Source organism: Carassius auratus, chromosome 8 (assembly GCF_003368295.1).
Source record: "Carassius auratus strain Wakin chromosome 8, ASM336829v1, whole genome shotgun sequence".
Lineage (NCBI taxonomy): Eukaryota > Metazoa > Chordata > Actinopteri > Cypriniformes > Cyprinidae > Carassius > Carassius auratus.
In genome coordinates this window covers 21,890,615-21,905,424 of record NC_039250.1, presented here as the reverse complement: position 1 = coordinate 21,905,424, position 14,810 = coordinate 21,890,615, and the positions used below count along the sequence as shown (strand labels likewise).

The following is a 14,810-nucleotide window of genomic DNA, read 5'->3' as shown; positions in this document are numbered from 1 at the left end:
TTATTTTATGACCAATACAACTTCAAGAATTTCTTTAATCTCTTATAAAAAAAAATTACCGCTAAAATAACCGCTGTAACTATGGCTACCATGACGCATTCTTTGTTTTCGTGTTAAGATGCGCTCGTCTGGCTATTTCTGTCACACCTTATTCGATGAAAAATTGCGAGAGCACATACATTTTAAAAAGGTGCTGTGACGAATAAAGAAAAAATATATGACATTTCGCACTGTGAACGCGCAAGTCAAGTCGCGCGTGCCCGTAGGTGCGCGCATGCGCAGGGCCAGCCAAGTCGCCAACTAAGGGGCCAACATGGAGAGAAAAGGTAATCTCTTCCTTGACTTTATTATTTGCCTTTTTTGAAGCTATAACGTTTATACATGAGGCAAGGTGACTAACGTACGTTCTGACTCAAACGAGTAGTGTAATATTAAAACATAAAGGCACATTTTGCCTTGTATTGGGACGCATGGGCTGGTGTCTTTAGCGTTAGCATGTAGCCAGTCAGTCTGCAGATGAAGTGAGCTAAATTTACTTTCATCACGCCCCAGAGGCATGTTTTATTGTCGGTTTGTATCACCTTCACTTTAAGCGATTTCGCTTTTCTTTTGATAGATAACGTTAGACGTTAATCTTAGGAGTAGGCGCGTGCACGTATCAGCTGGATGAGAGTGGAAAGCGTCTGTTTTCCCCTTTGCTGTCGTGGAAACTTCAGGAATTCATTTCATACAGCCTCGTTTTTGGCGTTATAAAAACAGATGAAAAATGCATGTTATTAAAGAGCCACGTCTGCACTCATGTAAAGCGCTCAGTTCCTGTCACACTACTGTAAACACGCAGCTGTGTATTGTTTATGTGCATTACATAAGATTACTATCTCCTGTATGTGTGTGTCCTGTATTATTTCAGGCTATGTTTGGCTGTTTTTGAATAACTTAGTTTAAGTGTTATTTTCTTAAATTAATAATTTCATTGTCATATGTTGCACTTCATTTCTCACACCAGTTCTGGCACTTCAGGCGAGGAAGAAAAGGGCCAAAGCCAAGAAGTCGACCAAGAAGTGAGTTTGTGCTTTATTCTCTGTTTTTTTTTTTTTTTTTTTTTTTTTTTTGGCTAGGTTTTTTATTTGGGTGTTCGTTTTAATTTACAAAATGACAGTGTTAGACTAGACCTAAGAAGGACTGCCTATATGTATATTGGGTTGTGCATAGTTAAACTGTTTTCTGGGATAGGAACCATAATATGGGATTCTGTCTGTTGACTTTTATTTATGATGTTCTGCAAGTTGCTAAGTATGTTAAATGCTGTCTCTTTTAGGTGCCACTGTTTTGATGTGTACAGAATGATTTATCTTGAGTTTACTCTGATTATTAAGTTAGTTGTTGAACCGTGTTCATTTGATAATATCTCTTAACATTTTTGTAAATTTTTATCTTTTTGGCATGCAGAGTATCAGGTTGCACTTTCTTTCACTTCAGTTTTTGTGATGTAAGACACAGGTGTTTTTCTTGCATTAGTTAAACCAAGCATGCATACATGCAGTCTGTGAAATGCATTGAAACTTTTCTTTTTTTTTTTTTTGTCAGCATTGTATTTAACAAAGGATCTTATGCGGTAGAAACCGAAACACTAGCTGTGCACATTGTTTTTTTTTTTTTTTTTTTTTTTTTTTTTTTTTTTTAATTCAGAAGAAGTTTAAAAAAAGACATGTTTTATTTATTTTTTAACATGTCAAGTTTGTTTATTTACACTCTTAATAAATATGGTACCAAAAGGGGATTTGGCCATAGATTAATAATTTTTGGTTCCCCAATCGACCTCTCAGTTCAAAAGTTATTAAAAGAATCATTTTTTTAGTGTAAAGTATATTTGAATGATCTAAAAAAAAAAATTTTTCAGAACATTTTGTAGACTGGAAAGTTTCTTGGAACCAACAATTACAAATTTATTTTAAATATATATATATTTATTTATTTATTTATTTTAACAATATAGCCTGTTTAAAAGCAGATTTGTAGTAGTAATCAGCATCACAAAGTTGTTAGATCAGGATACCAAAATTTTAGTTATAATTGCAACATCGGTTTCATTATTCTAAGATTATTAGCTGCTTTATTCGGGTCAGTCAAGTTTGGTTATTCTGTGAGCTCATTAAAGGTGTTTTTATGTGGTAAAATTGAGTCTATGTGACTGTAGCATGTCAAAAATCTAAATCGCATGAGACGGTTGTCAGAAAATTGAATGTGAAATCAGCATCAAAGAGACTTTTATGTAAGATGTTGGCTCTGTGAGGGTTTATACTGTAAGAGGACCGCCCTATATAGACTATACTTTAATGTGTGTCCATTGACCTAAATGAAATGTACTGTCATCCCTCAGGCCAGCACATCCTCCACGCGGGGCATCACTACAGCAGCCCCCTACAGAGACCCAGATACAGGAGCCCGATGAGGAAATCCTCGGCTCTGATGATGAAGAGCAAGAAGATCCTAATGACTATTGCAAAGGTTGGAGACAAAGCTCTAGAAGTTATTTTTGACAGCAGAAGTTACAGCTTGATTATTTTAGACTAGACATAAAATTGCTGAAATGACAAGCTCAGTCTGAGAAAACTTAAAAGACTAGAAGCACTTCCTTGTTTCACAGTTGTTGTTTTTTCTGTGGATGAAGCTACAATTTCTTCTTAGAAGTGCTACACATAACTACTGTAAACTGCAAAAGTAATGGATATTTTGAACTGTAAATACAGGAATGTCATCCTGTTTATACCCCTATCGCTGTATGTTTCAAATATCTATGTGATTTTTTATTTTTTTATTTAATGTAAAAGGGAAGTTTATAAAATGTATATTTTTGGTTTAAACATCCTTTAAATTGATTGCTTAAAATCAGTCCCTAACAAAATGAAAATCAAACAGCCCTAAAGGACAATCGATGAGCTGTCTGAATTGTTGTTCTTCTTTGGTTAGGAGGATATCACCATGTGAAAATAGGGGACCTATTCAATAGTAAATACCATGTGATCCGGAAGCTGGGATGGGGGCATTTCTCCACTGTGTGGCTGGCCTGGGACATCCAGTAAGAGCTTTGTCATTTTGAATAACACAATATGCCAGAATCAAATGTGCATGATACAGTTTTTCCTCTTCATTCGTTCCTTCTCTGCAGAGGGAAGCGGTTTGTTGCAATGAAGGTGGTAAAGAGTGCAGAGCATTACACTGAAACAGCTCTGGATGAAATAAAGCTACTCAGATCTGTAAGTATCAAGAAACCACTAAAGATGAAACGCTTTAACCATTTCAGAAAAAGGAAAGGCAAAAACAATGCAACGGTGAAATGTAGACTAAATCTAATCGAATCCTAATAATTTTTAATCAGTTATTTTAATTCATTTGAATCTAAATCCAGATATTATTGATAATATATTGTTTTGTTTTGTTTCCAGGTCAGAAATACAGACCCTGATGATCCGAACAGAGAGATGGTTGTGCAGCTACTGGATGACTTCAAGATCTCAGGGGTCAATGGGACTCGTATCCTTGAATATGAAGAATGTTCTGTGTGAAAAAGAAAATGGGTTAAGAAGTCTTCAAGCAGGTGTCCCATGCTATTTTAAGATACCCCAAATTCTTTTACAAGGGCACATTGATACAGTTGTTGCGTTGTAGTGATTATACTGAGAGAAGCTATCCTGGTATTATGGTTTTCATGTTTGTTAGAACTTCTACACTTATTTCTATCAACAGATTTTTCCATTTTCAAAGCGTTGAACCTTTACTTGACCTTTCAGATGTCTGCATGGTGTTTGAGGTTTTAGGACACCACTTGCTTAAATGGATTATCAAGTCCAACTATCAAGGCTTACCTCTGCCCTGTGTCAAGAGCATCATTCGACAGGTAACACCGCTCACCACCGCAAAACCAGATCAGTGTTCACGTAATTCTAGTTTGACACATATATGTCACATATATATTTTTTTTATTTTTATAAAACCATAAGAACAGACATGTTTATAAGGGATGATGTACATGACTGTCAAAAATGTCTTAAGTTCTTAAAAGAACTACCGAAATATACTACCGAAAGTGTACGGTGTTTATGGTTTATAGAACAAACAAAAGCCCAGAATTATTGCACATCTGGCTGTCTTTATATTGTTTTATTGACTGATTGTACCGGTTCGAGGAGCAACGGGCTTCTTCACACAGCCTGCGCCATGTGCAGTGGTGCTTTTGAAACCTACTGACAAAAAATGGAAGGCACACGGTCGTCCACTCAGAGCCTCCACACGCACTCTCTGATCACATTTTTTCCGTCACGCCTACCATAGCGGACTCGCAGATGTGGAAATTATAACACTGGCTTAAGAGACTTCTTTTAAAAACAAAGTTAGAATCAGAAGCAATCAAGATTACCTGTTTTAGAGAGCTGTGAAAAACCATTAATAACATTAACAATTTTAGTATGACATTTCTGTCTCTCTTTTTGAAATCTCTCAGGTTCTTCAAGGTCTGGATTACCTGCACACCAAGTGTCAAATCATCCACACAGATATTAAGCCAGAGAACATTCTCATGAATGTGGATGAGCTGTATATCAGGCGGTTGGCCGCCGAAGCCACTGAGTGGCAGAAAGCTGGTGCTCCCCCTCCATCTGGGTCAGCAGGTAGAGCAGCTCTGCTAACTCACTCACACATGATGAAGGACACTTATTACATGGCTTCAGTCAGTTTTGAATGATTATGTGTCAACTTTTCCCCAGTAGTTTTTGCTTAGCCAGTCCACATTCTCTCATTAATAAAACTTGTTGGTTAGCTTTCTTACCCTCTAGCATACTTCTCTTAAAATTGTTGTGTTGTTCTTTATCTTCCAGTGAGCACTGCCCCAGCGCCTAAACAGGTATACTTTCCTTCTTTAGCAAATGTTTTTATGCATTTCATTTTCGAAAAATTTAATTATCTTTTATTTTTAACTTTAATGTCCTGAAGAAAACTATTCAGTTATTATCATTCTTTCTGTAGTTCTCGGAATATAATCTTGAGCTGTCGTTCCCAATTACAGGAATGTTCTGGGGTATTTGCAACTTAATATTTTGCCCACGTGACTATGAAGACATTTATAATGTTACAAATGATTTATATATATAAAAAAAATGTTCATCAAAGAATAAAAAAAAACCAAATTTATGTCATTGTTTCCACAAAAATATAAAGCAGTACATGTTTTCAACATTTATAGTAATACATTTTTCTTAAGCAGCAAATGAGCATATTATAATAATTTCTGAAGAATCTTGTGACTCTGAAGACTTGGGTATGGGCTGCTGAAAATTCAACTTTGCCATTATAAGAATTAATTACTTTTGAAATGTAAAAAAAAATAGAAAACGCCTCTTAAGTAGGAGTATTATTTCTCATTATCACTGTTTTTAACCACATAAATGCTTCCGTGTTAAGACTGAGAGTCATGTTTCAAAAACATCTTGGAAAAAACATCTAAATGTTTGCATGGTAGTGTATGTATAATTGTCAAATAACCTGGAATTTTTCAGTTGTCAACAAAATGCTATTGCTCTTTAGCATTAAGATGATTACCCATCTTGCTCTTCCCCAGGCACCAAAAATGTCAAAAAACAAAAAAAAGAAACTAAAGAAGAAACAGAAGCGTCAAGCGGAGCTCCTGGAGAAGTGCATTATGGACTTGGAGGAAATGGAGATTGGGCCTGAAGGCAGAGAGGAAGAGGAGGATGACCCAGAATCCCCCAAATCCCCTTACTGTGCCCCACTCAGACAAGCGTCACTGCAGGACATTGCTACTGAGGACACAATAAGTTAGCTTCTATTTGTATCAATAATATTTTATAGTGCTAGTGTTAATTAAAGTGGTTTAGAATTTGCTATCATTTGTGATTCCATACCAATCAGCTGCCATTAACACTTTGCCAACATATTTCTCTTTCTCTGCATCTTGCGTAACAGTGGGGCCCAGAGAGAGACTAACCTCTGATGCTTCACTTGAGCTCAACTGTAACGGCTGTATGCACTCCAGTCAAACACAACCTGAGGAGGATGATCAAGGAGACCAGCGACATGGCCAGCTGCAACAGGAGGATCACCATAATGCAAACACAGACCCAGAGGACACTGCTCAAAGCATGTACGAGTACTGCAATGGGGCAGAGTCCCCTGAACTGGACCAGGCCTGCTACAGTAATGGCACTTCAGGACGAGAGCAGCCAGAGGAGGGAGAGCTGACACCCGGAGAGAAAGATCAGCAAAAGACTAGAACTAGAGCCAGGGAACAGAACAAGGATAAGCTAAAGGACGGTTAGTGAATTTTCTATGGCTTTTAAGAGGATTAAAATTAATAGGATTTTTACATTAAAGGGGTAGTTCACATAAAAAAAATTAAAAAGTGTCATTATTTGTTCATCCTCATGTCGTTTCTAACTTGCAATGCTATTATTTTCAGGTAAACACAGCATTTTTGAGTAATTTGACAATGAAAGTTTATAGTGACCACAGTTTTTGTTGAGCTTTTTCTTCCTCTTCCAGATAAGTTGTCATCTGGAAGCCTATTGGTCAATCCACTGGAGCCAATTAATGCAGACAAAATCAAGGTCAAGATTGCTGACCTTGGCAATGCCTGCTGGGTGGTAAGAATCTTAATTGTAGTCACTTATCTGTAAAACGCAAATAAGAAAGATTTTTGAAGTATCACGTAATACTAAAGTAATACGAGTAATGAATGATGAAAATCATGTTTAGCCATCACAGGAATAAAATAAATAGTTATTTGAAATCGTAATAATATTTCACAATATTACTTGAAAATAAATAATTGTATCATATATTTAAACCTTAAACCAATCTTTCCAGCACCCATGGGTTGAACGTTAGTGCAAGTTTATTTGGTGGACTGATAAATGGTGCACAGACGTTTATTAAATCTAGAAGTTAATTTCCTCTTTTAATAAATTGAATAATCTGACTTTGTCCAGAGCCGAGTATTGCTATGATTTTTCTGCTTTTCAGCACAAGCACTTTACTGAAGACATTCAGACCCGGCAGTACCGATCTCTGGAGGTGCTGCTGGGATCGGGGTACAGCACACCCGCTGACATATGGAGCACAGCCTGCATGGTGAGAAGCAACACATGATCTGATCAGTTTGTTAAATTTGCATTACTTCTAGGCAAGGCAAGGCAGGTTTATTTGTATAGCACATTTAATACACATTGGTAATTAAAAGTGCTTTACGTAAAAGAGAAGAAAAAAATCACAACAATCAAACAAGGAATTTAAAACCTTTGAAAAGGATTTAAAAGGTTAAAAATGAATTTGAAAAAGTTAAGAATAGAAAATGATTATACATAAAATATAGTGCAATCAGTTTGGACATTGCACAGGGCTCATTCAATAAATGCACAGTTAAACAGATGAGTTTTGAGTCTGCATTTTAAATGTGAGTAATGTTTTAGGACATTTGATATCTTCTGGAAGCGCTCTCCAACTGCGGGTGGCATAATAACTAGAAGCAGACTCCCTTTGTTTTGTGTGAACGCTTGGTATTTCTAACTGACTCGATACTTGTCAGTACATTGGCAGAGGGAATCAATGGGAGTGTAGTCATTTGGTGATTAAGATTATGGGTATCATCAACATATAGCCAATTTGTTCTCTCTCATTATTTGACTTTAGTGGGAGCATATACAGGCTAAACAAGAGCGGTGCAAGAATTGAGCCTTGTGGGACCCCACATGTCATGGACGTTCACTTGGACTTATGCTCTACTATATTCACATAGTAACCTCTCCCTTCTGAGTATGGCCTGAACCATTTGAGTACCATCCCAGAAAGCCTGACCCAGTTTTCAAATCCCTGTAGAATTATGTTATGATCAACAGTGGCAAATGCAGCACTCAGAATTTAAGCAGATATCATTTATAATCTTAATGAGCTCTGTCTCTGTGCTGTGATGCGATCGGAAACCTGATTGAAAATTGTCCAGGTATCTTTTTTTTTTTTTTTTTTTTTGTTTGTCAGTCTCTCAACAGTAGCAAAAAAAGTGCCGTTTAAGTTACTGTTTATGAGGTTTGAGAAAAAGGTCTGTCTAGCTGTGGCTAGTTCCACATTTAAAAAAAGCACGAAGGCTATCTTTATTGTTGCTATAGTGCATTTCAAGTTTTGTCTTCTGCCAAATCTACTCAGCTTTTCTGCATTGTCTTTTCATACTCTGAACTGCTGTACATAAATCGACAGGCACCGTTGTGAGATCAGGTAAATCAAATTGGTAATGATTCAGACCTGATATCGGATACTTTTTCTCTTTTCAGGCATTTGAATTGGCCACTGGTGATTATTTGTTTGAACCCCACTCTGGTGAAGATTACTCCAGAGATGAAGGTAATGCAATATTTTGTGTCTGCCTAAATTACAAAAATGCGGAATGTTTCATGCATTACATTTGAGGAAAGATGGTACAGAGATTATTCATCCGGATTACAGATGCATGTACATACCTACAGTAAAGGACATACCTAATGATTTCAGTTTTAATGTCACTGACAATTTACATTGCCATATTAATATCTCAGTCACTACAGACACTATGTAATTAAATTGAAATACCTAATTAATTATTTATTGTATGTTGTTTTCTTTATTTCTAATATGTCTGTTGTTTTTCTTTATTTCTAATATGTAGTGAAATGTCAGTGCTTTAAGAGTTTTGTAATCCTGTGGTTATTTCCCTGCTAACAATCAGAGCCTGCTGTTAAAATGCATGGAGACCCTATCTCTTCTATAAACATCCTCTTCATATTCGCTTCCTCCTCCACCTTTCGCCCACTACTTCTGACTCTTTCATTGACCCATGTTTCTTTGTTCCTCCTAGTCTTTTATTCTTAGTTGATTCTGTAACTAAATGGACTAAAAACAGAAAGATGCATAGTTTGCATGCCTTAGAAACTGATTGCATGTGGGAAGAATTTGTACACTTAAAACCTAATTTATTACCAGTCAGTCAAGCTATGTTATCAGTTTCTAAGGCATTTTGTCATCTGTGATCTAATTGTTTACACTGGAGTGTAAATGCTGTTTGAACAGATTATTTGGGAGTTCTGTTAGTCATGATCAGAATTTGCATGTTTTGAGCCACTAAATGGTGGTTTTATATATACTCATTATTTGTCAAGTAAAATTTCAGATTATTCTATTGTTTTTAAAAGGCGAATCATTGCATGGCATTTGACAAGTATAAAGGTTCCATAGATTAAGCATCTGGTTGTAAACTGTGCATTGTAGTGCTTAAGTTTACTGTTTGTATATCTGCAAGTTATTTAGCAGAATCTGGTCAGACAAGAAGTCAAACTGGAAAGACAGCTATAAATCAGTAATGATTCATTATGCTCCTGCTTAGAACATGCTGTGTTCTGACTCTTGTGGTATACCACATTGCATTGGAATAACCTGATGTCATTTTCCTAAATATGGAGTGAGCAGAATTAGATCACACTACTTCCAGTTTAAATCATCTCAAAGAGGAAGGTAGCTATTGAATTTTCCTATTGGCATAGAGAACATTGCCTGTCTGTGAGTCCCATGTTTTTTTTTTGTCACCATCCCATCCTTCATGTCCTTTAAGTCATGCCTCTGTGGTCAGGTTGGTTTTTTTATGTATTTATTATATTGTTTAGTCTTAAAATAGCATTTACAATTATTATTTTTCTATATTTTATAAGTTGAATGATATAAAAAGTTCAAATTAAATTAAAAGGTCTAATATATACATATATATCTACTTTTATCTAAATTAAAATTTAAAAAATGTAAAATTTATTTATCTGTACCTGCCATCAAAAAAAATCCATATTGGTCAACAACTAGTCTCTGTCTGTCAGTCATCTTTTTTTTGTCGGTTCTGTGGTATTAACCTGAATTGTAATATTTAATGTTCCCTTTATAGTTGGTGTGTCCCAAAGGTTTAGTGGTCATAATGCAAGAATATAACTGAATTTCCATCTGAATCAAATATTCCATAGAGCCATGAAACAAAAATGTATATGCTGACTGGAGACACTGATGTAAAAGACCCTGTTCAGCTTGTAATTTCTCATTCTGGCCCACTGTCATTTGCCTTGAGTTTGTCCTTTTTTCATTTTGGATCCTCTCCATGTTCTTTCTGCTTTTCCCCATTCCATGATCATGTTCTCTTTCGGTCTCTGTCTCTCTCCCCCCCCCCCCCCCCTCTCTCTCAGACCACCTAGCTCTGATTATTGAGCTTTTGGGGCATATCCCCCGCCACTATGCTCTGAGCGGGAAATTTTCACAGGAATATTTCAGCTGTAAAGGTACGCCTGTCAGTCAGGGTTTGAAGGGAAAAGAGGAGATCTAGCAGCTCCATTGACAGCACAGCCATGTCACACTTTTTTGAAAACATTTTTCTGAAGGTTTTGCTAAAATCTTCAGCAAATGTCCAGTTGTTCACAAGAATGCTTTCTTACGAGTCGGAGGCAGCCCTAATCACAGTGGATGAACTGTTGTAGCTTCAAAGCCACTGAATTGCAGCATGACTGAATTAGCTTGAAGCTCCACCAGAGGCAGGAGAATCTCAAAAACACTTCTGCATTACACAAGTCCAATTCTTCATGATATCTTTCATCTGAACCTCTGATGTGAAAATGGATCACTATGTGACTGCGGTCTGTGCTGTCAGGACATGGCTGCGTCTCCTCTTTTCCCCTCTCGTCTCTCTGCTCTCAGGATGGGTGAATGACTGTATTAACACTATCTGATCAAGTTGTCCAATGTTTGGTCCTCCCCTCTATCTCACCACCCCCTCCCTGCTCGTCACTCTCTGTGTGTGATGGTAGACCACATTGCTTTGATCATTGAACTGCTGGGGGCCGTCCCACGCAAACTCATATTGACTGGAAAATATTCCAAGGAGTTTTTCACCAAGAAAGGTAATGTGGCAAATATGAATGCAATGCCTTTTATACCTATACCCATAATGCTTTTATTAAAAACATGTACACTCCTGTTCAAATGTTTGGGGTTGATAACATTTTTTTCACCAAGGCAGCATTTATTTGATTAAAAAGAAAGTAAAATCTATAATGTTGTGAAATATTAAAATTTAAAATATATTTTATATTTATTATATTTTAAATGATAATTTATTCCTGTGATGGCAAAGGTGAATTGTCAGCAGTCATTACTCCAGTCTACAGTGTCACATGATTCTTCAGAAATCATTTAATATGCTGCTTTGGTGCCCATTAATCATTTTCAACTCAGTTAACTTTTGGAAAGTATTTTTCTTCATTAACAAGTCAAGACTATATAGGGGTGCAACAGATTACAAATACCACAGCAAAAGCTAATAGCATAACTAAAAAAAGTCAAACAGTATTAAAGACGAGTGAATGCTCAGTATTAAAATAAGAACATAGATGAATAAAATATAACCAAGCTACAAATAAAGTTACGCCTAACATTTGTTTTCAGGCACTGAAATGTAAGAAGTGTAAAATAACACTGCCTTGTGTTTACTGTATAAATTAAATAGAGATTAATATTTGCCTAAGCAGTGTTTTGTTGTTTGATTAACATTACTGAAATGGACATCAGCAGGTATTTATAGGCTGCTGGCCCTTTAAGACCTGACAATCTAATGTAATGATACAGTGGGATTTTAGTTCACTATTCAAGATAGAACAGTGATACATTTTGGTGGCCTGACTGGAAAACACAGTAGCCCCGGGATTACTGTGATTTTGCAAGCCCTGCATTTTTTGTCAGTGTTGAAAATGGTTATGCTGCTCAGTGTTTTTTGGAAACCATGAAGGTTAAAAAGAACAGCATTTATTTAAATGGAAATCCTATGGAACAATGTAAAAGTATTTATATCAATTTAATGTGTTTGCTGAAAATTATTTTAAAAAATGCACCTTGTCTTTGTAATGAAATAATTTATCGCTTTAAAATGAAGTTTAATGTTGATTTTATGTGGCTTTGTGGGGCAACATGTTAATGCCAGAAAGTTAGAAGGGGAAAAAAACAGTACTATACTATTGCATGGAATGAGAAGCCTCTTAATTGTGTGATTTCTGTAGGTGAGCTGAAGCACATCACTAAACTGAAGCCGTGGGGTTTGATGGATGTTCTAATGGATAAATACGAGTGGCCTCAGGAGGAGGCAGAGATCTTCACTGATTTCCTGATTCCAATGCTGGAGCTCCTGCCAGAGAAAAGAGCCACTGCTGCCGACTGTCTGCGACACCCTTGGCTTGCCCTCTAGGGGCCTCTAGCTGCCACTGCGCCATCTCTCCCTGAACTCAAGAAACTGCAACAGATCACTTTCCAGTATTTTTCTTATGTTAATCTGAGTGATTTCATTTGCTTGGCTCACCAGAGGAATAGTAAATCTGTCTGTTTTTGACAGCTGCTTAATTCTACTTTTTTATTTTTTATTATTATTTATTTCAGAGTCGAGAGGTTTTTCGTGGTGAGGATCACACCCATCTTGATCCCACTGCCGTCCCTTTTATTTTGGCAAAGGATGAATTTTATACCTAGGAGGAGCCTGTTTAGGTATTTTCTGAATTCTTAAAAAATGAAGATGGAGGTCTGTTTTTTTTTTTTTCAGTACTAGCATGAGATGCAGTCCAGTCCTCCTGATAACTGAATTCTCAGACTGCAGTGTGATGCACAAGAGATCATTTTGTTACTCATAGTTTTTTGAGAGGGAAAGGAATGGTGGTTTATGGAAAGGGAATTGTTTAGTTTACCTTTATGACTGTAGAGTATAAATTAAGATGTTTCTGTTTTGCGTCAAGATTTGCCACTCCTCTGTGTTTTTCTCTCTACTATACAAGTGTCTTCTGTGTGTGTGTGTGTGTGTGTGTGTTTATTAGTTCAGTAGGTTTTGATCTTGTCTGTCTCCGATTAGATTTTAAAGAGCTGAAGTCTTTTCACTCATGGTCAGTGCATTTTGTGTACAAGAAGCTTCCACATAAAGTGAGTAACTGGGCCACCAAAAAAGTTATATTTGGGGAGAAAAAAAGAAAAAAAACATTTGTGAGTGTGTTGTACGTATGATTTATGTGTGCACGCATGTGCATGCGTGTGTGTCTGTATATATGTGTACCAAAGAGTTTGCTTTGATCTGTATATTACAGCCATGTACAGTTTTTAAAATAAATCCTACTATTGCATCTAAGCTAAGATTATTTAGATAGATAGAAGTGTTTTAATAAAGCATTTGGAAGATGGGTGCACATGTGGGTCTGATTTGCTGTTTTCCTAAAATGTTATAAAATGGAGGTGATAAGCAGATTATTTTTCATTGTAATGTGCACTGATCTTATGTACAGTTAAAAGTTAAGATTAAAAATTTTTTGTGTTGCTAAATCTGTGGACAATAAGAACAAATAGGTAAAGAGTGCACAAAAACAAATGTGTATGTTTTGTTATTTGCTAACATTTTAGTACATGAAATCGTAACCGGTGGTTGTCAATCTGGATTGACAGTTTTACTTTATAACCTTAGGTTTGAATGTATGATAATTTTATAATATCCAAGGTACACATTTCTAGTAATTGTGCAGTTCATTCTCATATTGTATTTTCAGAAAGTTTAGATAATTTTGAACCTTGCTCAAAGATTCTATTCAGATTTTCAAATTGTGTTACATTGAACACATTTACCTCAAAATGATGGGACATACAACTTGTAGCTATGAGAGAGGGGGATGTATAAAATTTTTTCATAAATTTAGGGTTGTGGTTAAAATCTGTCTCGGTCCCATTGACTAAAACATATACTGTCTTGGTAGTGACATCAAAAATGCAGGCACTTTTTTTTTTTTTTTTTTTTTTTTTTTTTTTTTAAAGAATCTAAGAGATGCTAACTCTAACAACAATGGGAAAATTTTTATAAAAAAAAAAATAGGGTTAGGGTTCAGACAGCCACCTCCCAATTGAAAGTACCCAATAAATGATGATTGTATATATATTAAGCTTACTAATATTTTAAATATTATTGTGGGTTTCAATCAAATCTAAGATTTGAATATGGTTAGCATTAGGCTTTTTAAAAAAAAAATTGGTTGTGGGACGGCAATTTGCACCAATTCTGTAGGAAATTATATATATATACAAATATTAATAAACTAAAGTTTATTCAGTTTTATTAATAATTTTTTAATATAATTTCCTTTAACTTAACTAACTAAAGAATCTCCAGTTCCATGCCCACTGCAGTTCAGATCTGTTGGATTCAGGCTTTATCTATAAACATATGGAAACATCACTAAAATCGTGCATTTTGTATTTCTACAGGTTATACAATATAGTCATGAAAAATAATTTAGTATAGAAACTTATTTATCCATATTATTTATGGATAATTCTATTATTAATCTTACATTAATAATACATTCATCGGCACATTCTGGCTGTGTTTTCAAAGTGAGAATCTATCTAGCTCAAAGCCAGTGTAACTTCATGTTCTGCTCTGAATTAAGAGTAATGAAAACATTCTGATAAATCTCCAAATCATTCGTTAAGCAGTGATTCTCTTACAGTTATTCTCCACCCCGAAGTCGTCTGGCAGCAGTTTGTCTTGCCGGTTGCCCAGAGTCAAAGCAAGCAGTGCCAGTAACGCTGCGTCCAGGACGCTGATAATGCCAAGAATATAAGCCCAGCGAACGCTCGCCCCACATGCGCTTTACCTCCGGATAAATCATACAACCCATAACCATCAACACAGCTACAACATCAAGTGCAAAGATGAAATTTTTCGA

The 14,810-nt window shown here is 35.9% G+C and overlaps 1 protein-coding gene across 2 annotated transcripts; it reads left to right on the top strand.

Annotated features, from left to right (window-relative positions):
- The first annotated feature begins 243 nt into the window (after positions 1 to 243).
- On the top strand, positions 244 to 13,279 carry LOC113107627 (SRSF protein kinase 1-like). 2 transcript variants are annotated; one of them, XM_026270268.1, is made up of 16 exons: positions 244 to 326; positions 1,007 to 1,061; positions 2,381 to 2,508; positions 2,971 to 3,079; positions 3,170 to 3,257; positions 3,447 to 3,534; positions 3,792 to 3,898; positions 4,502 to 4,667; positions 4,875 to 4,900; positions 5,615 to 5,831; positions 5,980 to 6,327; positions 6,556 to 6,656; positions 7,036 to 7,143; positions 8,337 to 8,406; positions 10,260 to 10,352; positions 12,120 to 13,279. In XM_026270268.1, exons 1-16 carry the CDS (start codon positions 314 to 316, stop codon positions 12,302 to 12,304), a joined length of 1,902 nt encoding a protein of 633 aa, XP_026126053.1. In that variant the 5' UTR covers positions 244 to 313; the 3' UTR covers positions 12,305 to 13,279. The 2 variants fall into 2 exon arrangements, with proteins under 2 accessions (XP_026126053.1, XP_026126052.1); XM_026270267.1 differs by lacking the exon at positions 10,260 to 10,352 and adding an exon at positions 10,875 to 10,967 and having other exon boundaries at positions 245 to 326.
- The last annotated feature ends 1,531 nt before the right edge of the window (positions 13,280 to 14,810 follow it).

Bases quoted from the DNA above. Each gene is read 5' to 3' on its own strand.
- LOC113107627 (XM_026270268.1), top strand. The intron at 4,668-4,874 runs GTAGAGCAGCTC...TTTATCTTCCAG, and splicing joins CCCTCCATCTGGGTCAGCAG to TGAGCACTGCCCCAGCGCCT. The intron at 7,144-8,336 runs GTGAGAAGCAAC...TTCTCTTTTCAG, and splicing joins TATGGAGCACAGCCTGCATG to GCATTTGAATTGGCCACTGG.